General features: G+C 43.2%; 1 protein-coding gene across 13 annotated transcripts in view; it reads left to right on the top strand.

Annotated features, from left to right (window-relative positions):
- PHACTR1 (phosphatase and actin regulator 1) overlaps positions 1–14,584 on the top strand; it is a 312,123-nt gene that overhangs the window by 245,942 nt on the left and 51,597 nt on the right. For all 13 annotated transcript variants that reach the window (XM_077353220.1, XM_077353219.1, XM_077353222.1 and 10 more), the window contains one exon: positions 13,674–13,841. In XM_077353220.1, coding sequence (XP_077209335.1) covers positions 13,674–13,841 — 168 coding nt within the window. The remainder of the gene's footprint in view (positions 1–13,673; positions 13,842–14,584) is intronic.

Raw genomic sequence — 14,584 nt, forward strand, 5'->3', positions numbered from 1 at the left:
CATTGCTGGGTAGATCTTGTTTCCTTCCTTCCATTTCTTTAACAGCCATGACAGGGAAGAATAGATTGTCCTGTTATGTTAATGGAGTACCACACTTGGGAGGGGGAAGGGAAGAAATAAGGGTATGAGGATGAGCACAGAATTTTGAGCATCTACAATGCAGTTTGAGGGTGCCCCTAACCTTTATGAACCTGCAGGCACAGAGTCCCGACACAACATAGAGGTTGCATATAAATGGCTACCACAAAATGGTTGTCAAAGTCACACAGTGAAGATCCTTTTGCTCTGATGGCAGCTTGATATAGTGGGTAGGAGTGCCAGCTTGATGTAGTGGTTAGGAGTAAAGGTATCCCTGTGCAAGCACCAAGTAATGTCTGACCTTTGGGGAGACGCCCTCCAGCGTTTTCATGGCAGACTCAATACGGGGTGGTTTGCCAATACCTTCCCCAGTCATTACTGTTTTACCCCCCAGCAAGCTGGGTACTCATTTCACTGACCTTAGAAAGATGGAAGGCTGAGTCAACATTGAGCCTGCTGCTGGGATTGAACTCTCAACCTCATGGGAAGGTTTTTTATGAACCTGCAGGCACTGTTAGAGTTCCAATATAACATAGCGGTTGCAGTCAAAAATGGCTACCACAAAATGTTTGTCAAAGTCACACAGTGAAGATCCTTTTGCTCTGATGGCAGCTTGGTATAGTGGTTAGGAGTGCCAGCTTGATATAGTGATTAGGAGTATGGATTTATAATCTGGCGAGCCGGGCTCGATTCTGCACTCCCCCACAAGCAGCCAGCTGAGTGATCTTGGGCTCACCACAGCACTTAGAAAGCTGTTCTGACCGAGCAGGAATATGAGGGCTCTCTCAGCCTAACCTCCCTCACAGGGTGTCTGTTGTGGGGAAAGGAAAGGGAAGGCAACTGTAAGCCGCTTTGAGACTCTTTCAGGTGAGAAAAGTGGCATATAAGAACCAACTCTTCTTCAGTAATATCTGGGCTCTCTCAGCCTCATCTCCCTTAAAGGGTGTCTGTTATGGGTAGAGGAAAGGGAAGGAGAATGTAAGCCACTTTGAGATTCCTTTGGGTAGAGAAAATCAGCATATAAGAACCAACTCTACTTCTTCTATCCCTGCCAAAGCAACTTTTTAAAATGATTTCCAGTTTCCACATCATCCCACCCACAACACTGTGTCAGAAGAGGGCCATGCCAAACTTAACTAATGATCATCCTTCCCCAGGGATGACTCTCCAGGGTATGGCTTCATCTCCTCACTAACTGCCCCACGTGGCCCTTGCTGCCCTTTCCACCAGCCCTTCCAAGGACAGAGCATTCCAGACTCCCAGAGGCCAGTACATGGTCTAGCCCAAGGGCAGCCAAACTGTGGCTCTCCAGATGTCCCTGGACCACAGGCCCTGTCGGCAGGCCTCATGGGAATTGTAGTCCATGGGTATCTGGAAGCCCAAAGTTTGGCCATTCTAGGCTAGACCAACACCAGCATCTCACACGGTCCATTCAGAACTGTTACCCATCACTCTGTATTATGGCACATATTTAGTATAGCTGAACAAACCACGTTACCCTCCATTAAAAAGCCATGTAATACTTTTAAAAATGAAAATCAACTGAAATGACACAAAACAGTGTGCAAGTTTTCAAGTTCTGCAGAACTATTCCTCTGGCTGAATGTTAAAAACAAGAAGAAGAGCTGGTTTTTGTGTACCCCGCTTTTTACTACCTGGACGAGTAGTAAAGGGCTTACAGTTACCTACCCTTTCTCTTCCCATATTGGACACCCTGCGAGGTGGGTGAGGATGAGAGAGCACTGAGAGAACCATGAATGGCCCAAGATCACCCAACAGGCCTCACGTGTCTCAAAGTGACCGGCAATCGCTTTCCCTTCTTCGCCCCACAACAGACACCCTGCGAGTTAGGTGGGGCTGAGAAAACGATGACAGAACTGCTCTGCAAGAACAGCTCTAACACGACTGTGACTAGCCCTGAGTCACCCAGCTAGCTGCATGTGGAGGCAGAGTGCGGAATACAACCCGGCTCTTCAGGTCAAAGGCCACTGCTCCTAACCACTGCACCAAGTTGCCTCTCGAGAGAGAGGTGAGGCTCCATCCTGCCTGATGAATAGGGCTCTCAACCTCCAGGTAGCACTGGAATTCTCCCACTATTACAATTGCTCTTCAGGCCATCAAAACTCATTCCCCTGAAAGAAATGGCTGCTTTGGAGGGTGGGCTGAATGGCATTGTACCCTGCTAAGGCCCTCCCCTCCCCAGTCAGTTGATATTTCGGGAGATCTTCAGGCTCCACTTTAGGGTTGCCAGCTGTGGGTTGGGAAACATCTGGAGACTTTGAGGGTGAAGACAAGAGTGGACAGGATTTGGGACAGGGAGGGACATCAGTGGACTATATTGTTATGGAGTCTATCGTGTCTGTAGCCTTGAGGTCCAAGGCAAGATCAGAACTTTGCTGTTGCAGCAGCCAACGTATGGTGACATCCTGACCACAGGATCCAGTCAGTTTAAACCAAAACTGACCTATAGTGCAGGGGTAGTCTACCTGTGGTCCTCCAGATGTTCATGGACTACAATTCCCATGACTACAATTCTCTTGGGAATTGTAGTCCATGAACATCTGGAGGACCACAGGCTGACTACCCCTGCTATAGTACATTTGGGTGGGAAGGTCCTGTTGTTTGTACGTGTATATCAGTTGGGGTTGGATGGGGTTCCTTGGTCCAGTTTTGCCTCTTGGTACTATCATGCTAGGGTTGCAATAAAGAGCTGAAATGTCCTGGAATTGGAACCCTTATATTTAACAGAGCCCACCCTCCAGAGCAGCCATTTTCTCCATGGGAACTGATCTTTATCAGCTGGAGATGAGCTGTAAAATCAGGGGGATCCCCAGGTCCCCCCTGGGAATTTGCATCCCTACCGTATCAGGAAGTTGGAACCCTAGTTCATGCTCATTCCAAACAAACCTTTGTTCAGAACCTCAAGAGTCCATCTCCTCCGGTGTCTTCTTCTCAAGTAAGACTAGATGGATGTCACTGAGGAGTTCCCAAGCAGGGCATGAAAGCAAGCTTATGGCCATCTTGTTTGCCCCATCAACTGGTATTTTGCCACATGCTGCTGTCATGGCTAATAGCCATTGATAGAGCTACCATAGGCTGTGAAATGACATAATCTTCTTTAACAGCGACCTAATACTTTAATAGCGTTTATGCTATATAGTTTTACTGCAGTGTCTTGAATTTTTAAAAGATGGTCTGCATTGATCATAATTCACAGGTTCTGTAGCTCCTATTTCTCCATAGATCTGTGTTTGCCAGCGAACAATTAGCCTTAAGTACTTCTGCTCAATGCATGGAGATTTATTAATTTAAGTAATGAAGCGATGCGCCACGTAAATGGTTATGCAACCTTTTTAAGCGTACAGAGCCAGTGCTCTGCACATGAAATTTCATTTTCCTTAGCTCTACTCAGTTGTGAGATTTTACAGCTTTACCTATAATGTTCTGGAAATGGGGGATTATTGTTTAATTATCTCTAGCTGTGAAAACAGATTTGGTGAAATCTCTCATTTTCTTAAAGAGTCGCATTGGCTAGAGGCCGTACATTGCAGGGGTGGCCAAACTGTAGCTATCCAGCTGTCCATGGAGTACAATTGCCATGAGCCCCTGCCAGCATGTTGCTGCTAGGGGCTCATGGTAATTGTAGTTCATGGACATCTGCTTGCTTTAGAACACAGTGACCTTTTCCGCATGGGGAATTAGGCCCCGGCCAGTGCTCCTCCAGTTGCAGGGATAATCCCCATGTCCAGATGACGTCAGTGCCAGCCCAAGCCTTCCCTGTCCTGTCCTAATTCAGGCTGTCCATTGTCCCACAGCACAGGAATGCGGATATCTCCGCATTCCCTTTTTTGTCCCAGGCACCAGAGGGTCTAGGCTGGGTCAGGCCTGTGTGTAAGTGCCATTTAGGCCCAGTCAGGCCATTTAAGCCCAGCTCTCCCAACCTGACAACGGCACCCCAGAAAGGGCAAAAAATGCTCCAGTCAACTCGATGAGCCCCTGCCAGCATGGTAATTGTAGTCCGTAGACATTTCCCTAATCCACCCCTGGATTAGGGAAAGATGTACTCTGTATGTTCAAATCCTTGCACCTGTGGAAATGCTAGTCTGGATCCAGACTGATATTTTAATAGTAGACTATGGGCTTTTTGGCATACTCATAAAAGAGAAAAGAAACAGCATAGAGCATTATGACAGGTTCTCTTTTCATTACTTTCTTATTCTACAGTTGGGAATGCATCTTTCCATACATCTTTAATCTTGACATTTGTATTTCCTTTACTGTGTTTCCCCTCCAGAGTTGAACCCAAATGAATGATGACCTGATAACACTTAGCTTGTTATTTCTGTAAGACTCTTGTATCTGGAAAACATCTTCATTATGCTATGTGCTAATCCATTGTCCCACTCTTGACGAGACATCACAGTGAGGAGCAGTATATAAAATGAATGAATGATGTGATCTTGTCACTCCCATTTCATTATCTGAAAAAGTGTGCTCTGCCCACAAAGGTTTACACCTCAAAAAAAAACTTAGTTAGTCTTCAGGGTGCCTCTGGACTCAAACTTTGTTCTGCTGCTTCAGACCAACACAGCGATCCATTTAAATGTATCTTCATGGGAGGCTGCATGAGGAGTAGCAAATCAATGTGTAGCTTGGTGTAGTAGTTAGGAGTGCGGAGTTCTAATCTGGTGAGCCGGGTTTGATTCCCCAGTCCCCCACATGCTGAGTGACCTTGGGCTCGCCACAGCACTGATAAAGCTGTTCTGACCAAGCAGTAATATCAGGGCTCTCGCAGCCTCACCCACCTCAAAGGTTGACTGTTGTGGGAAGAAGAAAGGGAAGGCGATTGTAAGCCGCTTTGAGTCTCCTTCTGGTAGAGAAAAGTGGTATATAAGAACCAAATTTTCTTCATCATCAGTAATATCAGGGCTCTCTCAGCCACACCTTCCTCTCAGGATGTCTATTGTGGGGAGAGGAAAGGGAAAGTGATTGTAAGCCGCTTTGAGTCTCCTTCTGGTAGAGAAAAGCAGCATGTAAGAACAAACTCTTCTTCTTAGAATCATAGAGTTGGAAGGTACCTCATGAGTCATCTAGTCCAACCCCCTGCACTATGCAGGACACTCACATCCCAATCGCTCATCTACTGTAACCTGCCACCCCTTTGCCTTCACAGAATCAGCCTCTCCATCAGATGGCTATCCAGCCTCTGTTTAATAATTTCCAAAGGTGGAGAACCCACCACTTTCCGAGGAAGCCTGTTCCACTGAGAAACCGTTCTAACTGTCAGGAACTTCTTCCGGATGTTTAGATGGAATTTCTTTTGAATTAATTTAATCCCATTCATTCTGGACTGTCCCTCTGGGGCAAGAGAGAACAATTCTGCTCCATCCTCCATATGGCACCCTATTAAATACTTGAAGATGGTTATCAGGTCCCCTCTCAGTCGTCTCCTCTCTAGGCTAAACAGACCAAGCTCCCCCAACCTTTCTTCATATGTCTTGGTCTCCAAACCCCTCACCATCTTTGTTGCCCTCCTCTGGACATGTTCCAGTTTTTCAACATCCCTCTTCAATTGGGGTGCCCAAAACTGAACACAGTACTCCAAGTGAGTCCGAACCAGAGCAGAGTAAAGCGGTACCATCACCTCCCGTGATCTGGACAAGATACTCTACTTGATACAGCCCAAAATCCCACCTTTTTAGCCACTGAGTCACACTGCTGACCCATGTTCAGTGTATGGTCTACTAAGACTCCTAGATCCTTTTCACACATGCTACAAGACAAGTCTCCCCCATCTTATATTGGTGTATTTGATTTTTCCTACCTAAACGCAGAACTTTACATTTGTCCCTATTGAACTTCATTTTATTCAGTTTAGCCCACTTCTCGAGCCTATCAAGATCATCCTGTATTCTGTTGCTGTCTTCAGTTGTGTTTGCTGCCCCTCCCAGTTTAGTATCATCTGCAAATTTAATTAGTATCCCCTCTAATCCCTCATCCAAATCATTTGTAAATATGTTGAATAACACAGGCCCCAGGACAGATCCTTGGGGTACTCCACTTGTCACTCTTTTCCAAGAAGATGTTGAACCATTATCAAGTACCCTCTGGGTACGATTTGCCAACCAGTTATTGATCCACCTGACAGAATTAGGATCCATACTGCATTTTACCAACTTGTGAACAAGAATATCATGTGGAACCTTATCAAAAGCTTTACTGAAATCCAGATAAACTATGTTCACGGCATTCCCCCGATCCAGCAAGGTAGTCACTTTCTCAAAAAAAGAGATAAGGTTGGTCTGACATAACTTGTTCTTGTGAAACCCATGCTGAGTCTTAGAAATCACAGCTTTCAGTTCCAGCTGCTCAAGGACTGAGTGTTTGATTATTTGTTCCAAAATTTTGCCAGTTACAGATGTCAAGTGATATCACAGCTCTCTCAGCCCCACCTTCCTCACATGTCCAGCCCATTCTTTGCACGAGCAGAAAGTCATCTGTTCCCACAAAATGTCTGCGGATTCAACTTGCACTTGGACTGCTTCATGAGAGTAATAAAACAGGAACTGTCTCATTTTACTGGTTTGGATCAGTTGCCAAAGCCCTCTGAAATGGATACTAGGGGATTTCAAAAGAATAATTTGCACACGTCAGTATTAGCAAAATAATAGCTACAGACAAAAAAAGCGTAGCAAAAATTAGCAATTGCAGTATCTATTTTAACAGCTAAGTTAATGCATTCTCTAACAGAAACAAGCTTTCCCAGAAAATTATTTTCCGCATCAAGTCAGCAGGAGCTGTTAATCCTTAAATGGAAGGAAAAGGTATTCACTAGATTTACACCCCACTGGATATTGTGCAGCTATAATCATTCAATTCATTTCGAACTCTGGATAGGACACTCCAAGAAGTGAATGAGTGTATTGATCCAACTACAGTATTTCCAAATACTTTCTGTCCGGAATAGCCCGCATTTGGACCATCATGCCCATCGTAGTCATTTTGGTCAAAATGTGGTTTCATGTGATATCTGAACCAAGCACATGTGTGACTTTTAGAACAGATTCAGGTGGGAATCCATGTTGGTCTGAAGTGGCAGAGCAAAACTGGAGTCCAGCTTGGAGTCCTTGCTTGGGTGGAGGCGGATGAGGCCAGCAACAGGTCTCTTTTAATTACTTCTACTGGGAGAGCATCTGCTATTAACCATTAACCTTAACAGTTTTATTTCCCTTATGTCTTTGTGAATAGGAATTGAACCCAAAGGACTGATAAAATCAGTTTCTTATCCTAGCAAGGCATTTGTTCTGTTAAACATCTTCATTACACTGCATATTTGTTGCGTATTTTCATAATGTTCTTTACTAATTTACTGCTACTATATTCTCTCCTTATATAGGTGCCCTGATGATTTCTATTTCATTGTCTGAGGAAGTGTGCATGCACACAAAAGCTCACACCTTGAGTAAAACTTTGTTGGTCTTGAAGGAATCAAACTTTGCTCTGTATCTTGAAACAGTTGTGGGCGATGATAGCCGTAACACTCTTCCTGTCCAAATGCTGCCCTTTTCTTGCGTGGTCCCACCTTGGCCACTCCAGTTTGGTGTAGTGGTTAGGAGTGCGGACTTCTAATCTGGCATACCAGGTTCGATTCTGCACTCGCCCACATGCAACCAGCTGGGTGACCTTGGGCTCGCCACAGCACTGGTAAAACTCTTCTGACCGAGCAGTGATATCAGGGCTCTCTCAGCCTCACCCACCCCACAGGGTGTCTGTTGTGGGGAGAGGAATGGGAAGATGACTGTAAGCTGCTTTGAGCCTCCTTCGGGTAGGGAAAAGCGGCATATAAGAACCAACTCTTTTTCTTCTTCTTCTTCCAAATGTTATTAAATCAGTGAGGGAGAAATAGTTCCCACACCGCTATAGTAACATATGGTTTTGATTTCTAACTAATGGTAATCAATTCACGTTGAACTATTTGTAGCTGAATTTGACAATATTTCACTTGGCTTGAAGTTATTCCCAATGGCTTTTGATACTCTTTTAGATTTTATTGGGGGGGGGGGGAAGTGTGTCAAAAGCATCAATGGTTAATTCAAACCAAGCTGTTTTTCACTGTTCCTGACCTGGATAGCTCAGGTATGCCCAATCTAATCAGATCTTGGAAGCTAAGCAGCATTGGCCTTGGTTACAGGCATGCAACAGCAAACCCCCTCTGAACGTCTCTTTCCTGGCTGCCAAACAATCCCACAACCGTACCATCTTCCAGCCACACTACACACATGCCATACAAGGTAGAGATAGACAAACAGATAGATACACTTGACCTCACAAATGCTCCATTGTGGCTAAACTATAATTTGTTGTGGTGGTATTAATTTGCATATTTTGGGTAGGATCCAGAAATCTGTTAGCAGAAGACTGATGATTGCAGATCTTTCCTGCTTTCCCTTCATCTCAGCATCTTCAACCTCAGGGGAATGGATTCCCACCTACCCCGCTTTTCTTTAATACCCCTGCCAGAGACTTCAAATTCTAAATAAGTTTCTTTATTAGAGAATTGCAAGTACCTAACACTTCGGAGAAATAGTTAGAGCTGATTCACAAAGCATAGGGTAAGCAATATAGGAACTTCCCCCTCCCTTGGGAACCTGAACCGGGTGCAGTTCAAAGGAGTCAAAAGAAAGAGATAACCATTTGGGCTTCAAGGGATGGGAAGGTGTGAGAAACTACAGAGCACTAAGGAGAGGAAAATGAGGGGTGTCCAGGGCAAACAGGAGACTAGGAGTCCTTCTCTCCTCAGTCCTACTAAGAATCTATAGAACCAAGAGCTATAAAAATAACTTGGTAAAGAGTGGCAGCCTCTGATCTGAAGAACCATGTTTGATTCCCCACTCCTCCATATGAAGCCTGCTTGGGCCGATCATGGTGCTCTCAGAGCTCTCTTAACCTCACCTACCTCACAAGATGCCTATTATATGGAAAAGAAGGGATGGTAATTGTAAGTCACTTTCAGACAAATGAGGCTACTGAGTGGACTCCTTGAATTCCACAGGGCCTGCAGAACGGAGCTCTTCTTCCAGGCATTTGGTTAAGGCCGGGTAGTAATCCTCGGGTGTACGATCTGGTCCCCCCTTCCCCCTTTTGGTCCCTGTGCGCAGTATTTGGCAGCATTCAGGATCCTGTGTCCTCTATTTGTATTGCCTGTCAATGTTACCATTAGCACCGGCCCAAAGGTCCAATATATGAAAAGAGGTTTTATTAGTATATCGATTATACTGCCTTTTATGATGTTGAGGATTATTTTAAAGATTTTTGGGGATTGTTTTAGGATTGTTTTAGGTTATGTTTTAGATGTGACTTGGTGTACATTGTCTCTTTTTTGTGAACCGTCACAAACCAGCTTGCTGGGAGCAGCAGTATACAAGTCAAATAAATAAATAAATAAATAAATAAATAAATAAATAAATAAATAAATAAATAAATAAATAAATAAATAAATAAAAGTTAGCGTCACCCATTTTCTATCTGGAGTAGAGAGCCCTTTGTGGAGCTGAGAGAGACAAGCAAGTCTGGCATTTTGGAAGACATCTTTGGGGGGCTTCAACTTCTGGAAAAAGAGGAAGTGGTCTTTAAAAGTGCCTGCCTGAAGGTTACCAGGTCCTCCCTGGCTGGTAGGAATGCCAGAGCCAGGTTGGGAAACTCCTGGGGGCTTGACAGTCAATGCCTGGAGAGGGCAAGGACCTCAGTGGGGTGCAATTGCACATATACTGCCCTCCAAAGCATCTGTTTTTCTCAGTGGAACCGTTCAGGTTGCCAAGGATGGTTGTAGGGTTTCTAGATTCATGGAGCCTGGGGAGGACAGGAACTTTAGTGGGATACAATGCCATAGAGTCCAACCTCCAAAGCATCATTTTCTCCAGGGGAATTGATCTCTGTAGTCTGGAGATGAGCTGTAATTCCAGAGAGCCTACTGGACGCCAGCATCACCATGGCCAAGACCGAGGAGCCTCTTGGACACTAGCAGCAGGATGCAGAGAACCTCTCTGATGACAGTGCTGCCAACAGCTTTGAGGGGAAAGGAAAGTTCATGGTCTGCAGAGAAAACCTTTTATTTGGGGGATGAATTTAAACTCCCCAGTGTATTTATTTTTAATGTCAGGCTTTTCTACAAACCTGGGGGTGGTCCACCAAGTTTGCAGGGAAATATGCTTGATGTCAGAATGGCCCCAATCCACAGATTTAGAGATCTGCAAGTTGAGGCCATGCTTGAGAAATAGATGCATAGATAATGGTGATAATTATAATGATAATTCTTCCTCATTCCCATCATCTATCCTAACCCGCTCTTTCTGTAATTCCCTTATAACCATTTGCATTTAAATCTCTTCATTATTTTGAGGATGCATAATACATCTCAAGCATCAGATGGTGGCGATGATATTATCTAAATTAAATTGCTCCAATAAAATCACATTTTAAAAGCCTTGGTGTTTTGTGTGTGTGTGTGTGTGTGTTTTTTTTATATATACAAGTTTTTTTTATTTTCATAAAGATAGAAATATGGGATGCAATACGAGTTATTAATACAAAGAACAGTAAAATATAAAATATAATCATCATTTGAAAATGTACGACCCCACATTAACTACACAATGATATAAACTTTTGCCCAAAACTGAGTCTAAGAGCCATCCACATTTCCACTACATTTTTAAAAAAGGCCTATTTAGATATACAAAAGAGAAGTTGTTAATAATCAACCTACTTGAGAGATCGTAGACCTCACGTTAACTGCTTGATACAATCTAAGAGCTATCCTGACAGATATTTCTAGGTTTAAGTTAGATGCTTAACATTAAACATTTCTTGTAGAACAGTATGAGTTTTGGCCCTGTATCAATACTCTAATGAAGGGAAAAGAAAGTAGGGCTTTGCCTTAAAGATGTACAAAAAAAAATAAATTACAAGAGGATTTCATAGCTTCTCCTTATTCTCAATACAGATACATCTACAAAACAATTTATACTTGACCCATTCTAAGAGCCATCCTGACAGGTATATTTTCAGATTTAAGTTGAGAGCTTAACATTAAACGTTTTCTACAGATCAGTGTGAGCTTTGGCCCTATAACAATACACTAATAAAGAAAAAATAAAAAATAAGGGGGGGAAAACCCCGTTTTATATTTCCAACACTAACAATTATATTACCTATATGCCTACAAAAGAAAAGAAACAAGAGAGAAAAAAAACACTGCTTCCCCTTTTTCATAAAAATAGAAATATAGAATACAGTATATGTTATTAATACAGAGAATAGTAAGTTTCCAGGTTTAGATTAAATGCTTAACATTAAACATAGAACAATATGAGCTTTCAGTCTTCTTAAGGGGGTCTCATCTCGAGGCTTGCTACCTCTTGTCCTTCCCGTAGACTTATATTCTGTCCCATTGGCCTTTGGTGTAGAAAGTGCAGTTGTACTCTTTCCCGCAGAATATGCATCGATAAATCTTGAGGCCGTTGCACCTCCTGGACTCCAGTATCAATACAATTTTTTTCCCAAAGAGCTCCTTTAAATCGGTTACTTTCACTACAGATCCATATGTCTTTTGATTGATTTTTGTACGCTGTTGCTTTGAGATGGCTGTATGTCTTTTTTAAAAGGGTGTCCTTATCTGGGCTGCAGAACTCCGACATCCCCTTTTCCGTCTCCAGAAGATTTGTCTTCTACTGTTGGTTATCCACCTTGCTTAGAGCTGTCATCAGCCACTATTATTGATCCATCATTCCCGTTGGAGACTTCTTCCTTGCCATCTTGGATCTCCTTGAAGATATTTTTGACCAATCCTTCTGTAAATGCTTTGAAATCTTGGGTTTGTTTCTCTATTAGATGAGCCAATCTTTTTAAACATAGACATGTTTTTGACTTTAAAAACAACAGCCAGCCTCAAACAATTTTACAAGTGGCCAGTAGAGGTCCTCTGTTTTATCCTCTAACGTTCCGGCACAGGAATGTGATGTATTGAAGTCAGTAAGGCAGATATTCTCATGCTGGAACAGAGTTCTCATGAGATCTTCCCATTCACAGCTCTTATCTCTTATCTCCGAAAACCAAAACAATTGCAGTAAGAGCTTTTGCCAATTAATTTGAGTTGATTTGAGTCCTTCTTCTGCTTAGTTAGGAGAATTAGCCTGCCTCATAACGAGGTGGCTTCGGGCAGAGCAGAGTAAAAGGAGGGGGGAAACAAAGGGCTTTGATGCAGGAAGAGAGACGGAAAAAAAAAAGAGAGATACTTGCAGTAAATGATGTTTTGGAACTCAGCCGATGTCCTCCCCTCAGTTCACAACGTTCATTTGCAGTAAATCGTCGTGTAGGGTTGAAGCAGATGCTTTAAGATTAAAGAGAGAAAAGAAAGTCCAAGATAGAATATGGCAGTCATCCTCTGGACCTGGAATGCTGACAGCCTATAATCCAGGGAGATATACTCCCTAAAGGATTGGAGACGGCCCCAAGAACTTCCTGGGTAGAAAGGTGAGGTGGGGTTTCTTCTTTTCTGCCAATTGCTTGCGCAATTGACCCCTGTCAGGCTTCAGAGATAGCAGAGCAGATGCCCTGCAACCCTCTCAGAACGACATCTTAGCCGGAAGTCCTTGTGTGTGTGTTTTTAATACCATTTTAACATTTCATTTCTATCCCTGAAATAATACAAACATTTAAAAAAATGTTGTTGTTGTTGTCAGGCATTCAGTCATGTCTGACTCTTGGTGCTCCCAGCGGGTTGCTATGATCCCTGATCCTGCACTACCTTCTTCAGCCATACAATATTCTGGCAAGTGTACATTCCGATTGTGTCCAGCCACCACGTCCTTTGTCAGCCTGGTTTCCTTTTTCCACTGACCAATCCTAATTGCTTTCTCCATTGAGTTGGGTTGCATAATATGGCCAAAGTGTTTTAAAAAAATACAAAAATACCAAAACTTGCTTTAGAACTGTGAAATATTTTAAGTGTCCCAAAGCACTCTAAAGATGGATTCTTTATTTTCCCACAAATTTCAGGTTTGGCCCATTCTTTTATATACAAAATTAGCTTTATTGTTGCGTGCCTGCTTAATTCTTCCAGCCAAAAGTAAATGTGTGATAATGACAACATATTGTTTGATGGTCCTGTGTCAAAAAACTTGATACCATGTACAGCTGTCATTCTGAACAACAGAAGATTAGTTCTGCCAGATTCTCGCTGGAAAAAAAAGTAGGTGTTACTTGTTGGAACCCTGCTTCTAAGGTGTCTGGCTGCAATTAAGGTATTGAGTGATACAAGAAAGACACAGAATGGGTGAGAGAGAGAGAGAGAGAGAGAGAGAGAGAGAGAGAGAGAGAGACGCAAAAATCACTTTTCTCCCCCAGGTAGCCTTTTTGTAGAGAGTGCTTGATTTTAAAACCTTGCGATGATGTTGTTTCCTTCGTAACAACGTCTGAGTCCAGGGGCACCTTTATGACCTACAAAGTTTTACTCAAGGTATAAGCTTCCGGATGCATGCACACTCCTTCAGATACATACACACTTCTTTATTTCATGTTATTTGTCTTTCTTCTAGATGGTGAGCTCCCCACACAAAATGAAGAAGGATCGCTGGAAAACGGACAGACACTCAGTCCCAGCCAAGCATCGCTTCCTGCCCTGTCTGACCTGGAGCCATGTTCCTCTTCTGGAGATCCCTGTACATACGATATGCACTCAGCTCCAGAGGTTATGGATGGAACAGGTAGCTTTCTTTGAGGTTCATTTCAGGACAGGACAGGACAGTGTTTATTACACAAAACAGAATAGTGCTTCATTCTGATTATTTTGACAGGATGAAGTTCAGAAATAACAAATTAAGTTTCCTGGCAGAGATTTTGAATTGTTAATTTATGAATGTGTATTTCTCACCTCTCCAGATTGCTGCTCAAACTGGCCAACAAAAAAAAAAAACAATATGCAATTAAAATAAGACATCCACAAAATATTTAAAGCCATTCCGAAAAGTAATCCCTAGCAACAAATCCATCTCGATTTTATAGCACCTCCTTTCAATCAAACCAGCTGTATCAATCAGTCTTTGGCACATACAAGCAGTCTATAAGATCCTCAGACTCTTGAAGCCGCCTTATACAGGATCAGACCGTTAATTCATCAGAATGAGTATTGTCTACAGCCCTCCAGCATCTCAGGCAGAGGTCTTCCCCTTCATCTCCTGCTGACTTCTTTAACTGGAAATGTCTGGGATTGAACCTGCGCCATTCTGCAAGTCAAACAGATACTCTGCCACTGAGCCACAAACCCTTCCCAACGCCTTTCCCACACTGCTGCTGGCCTCCCCTGAAGGAGTATGCAGTCATTCTCAACAGGGGCTATATGGCGCCCAGAGTGGCCTTGGCACACTTGAAGGGGGCCACAGATGGAAAATGTGAGAAGGGGAGCCCAGAGAGTTTGCGGGAAGGGCTGGTAACTTAACCAATGAAGTAC

The sequence above is a fragment of the Paroedura picta genome, chromosome 9, assembly GCF_049243985.1.
Source record: "Paroedura picta isolate Pp20150507F chromosome 9, Ppicta_v3.0, whole genome shotgun sequence".
In the NCBI taxonomy this organism is placed as follows: Eukaryota; Metazoa; Chordata; class Lepidosauria; order Squamata; family Gekkonidae; genus Paroedura; species Paroedura picta.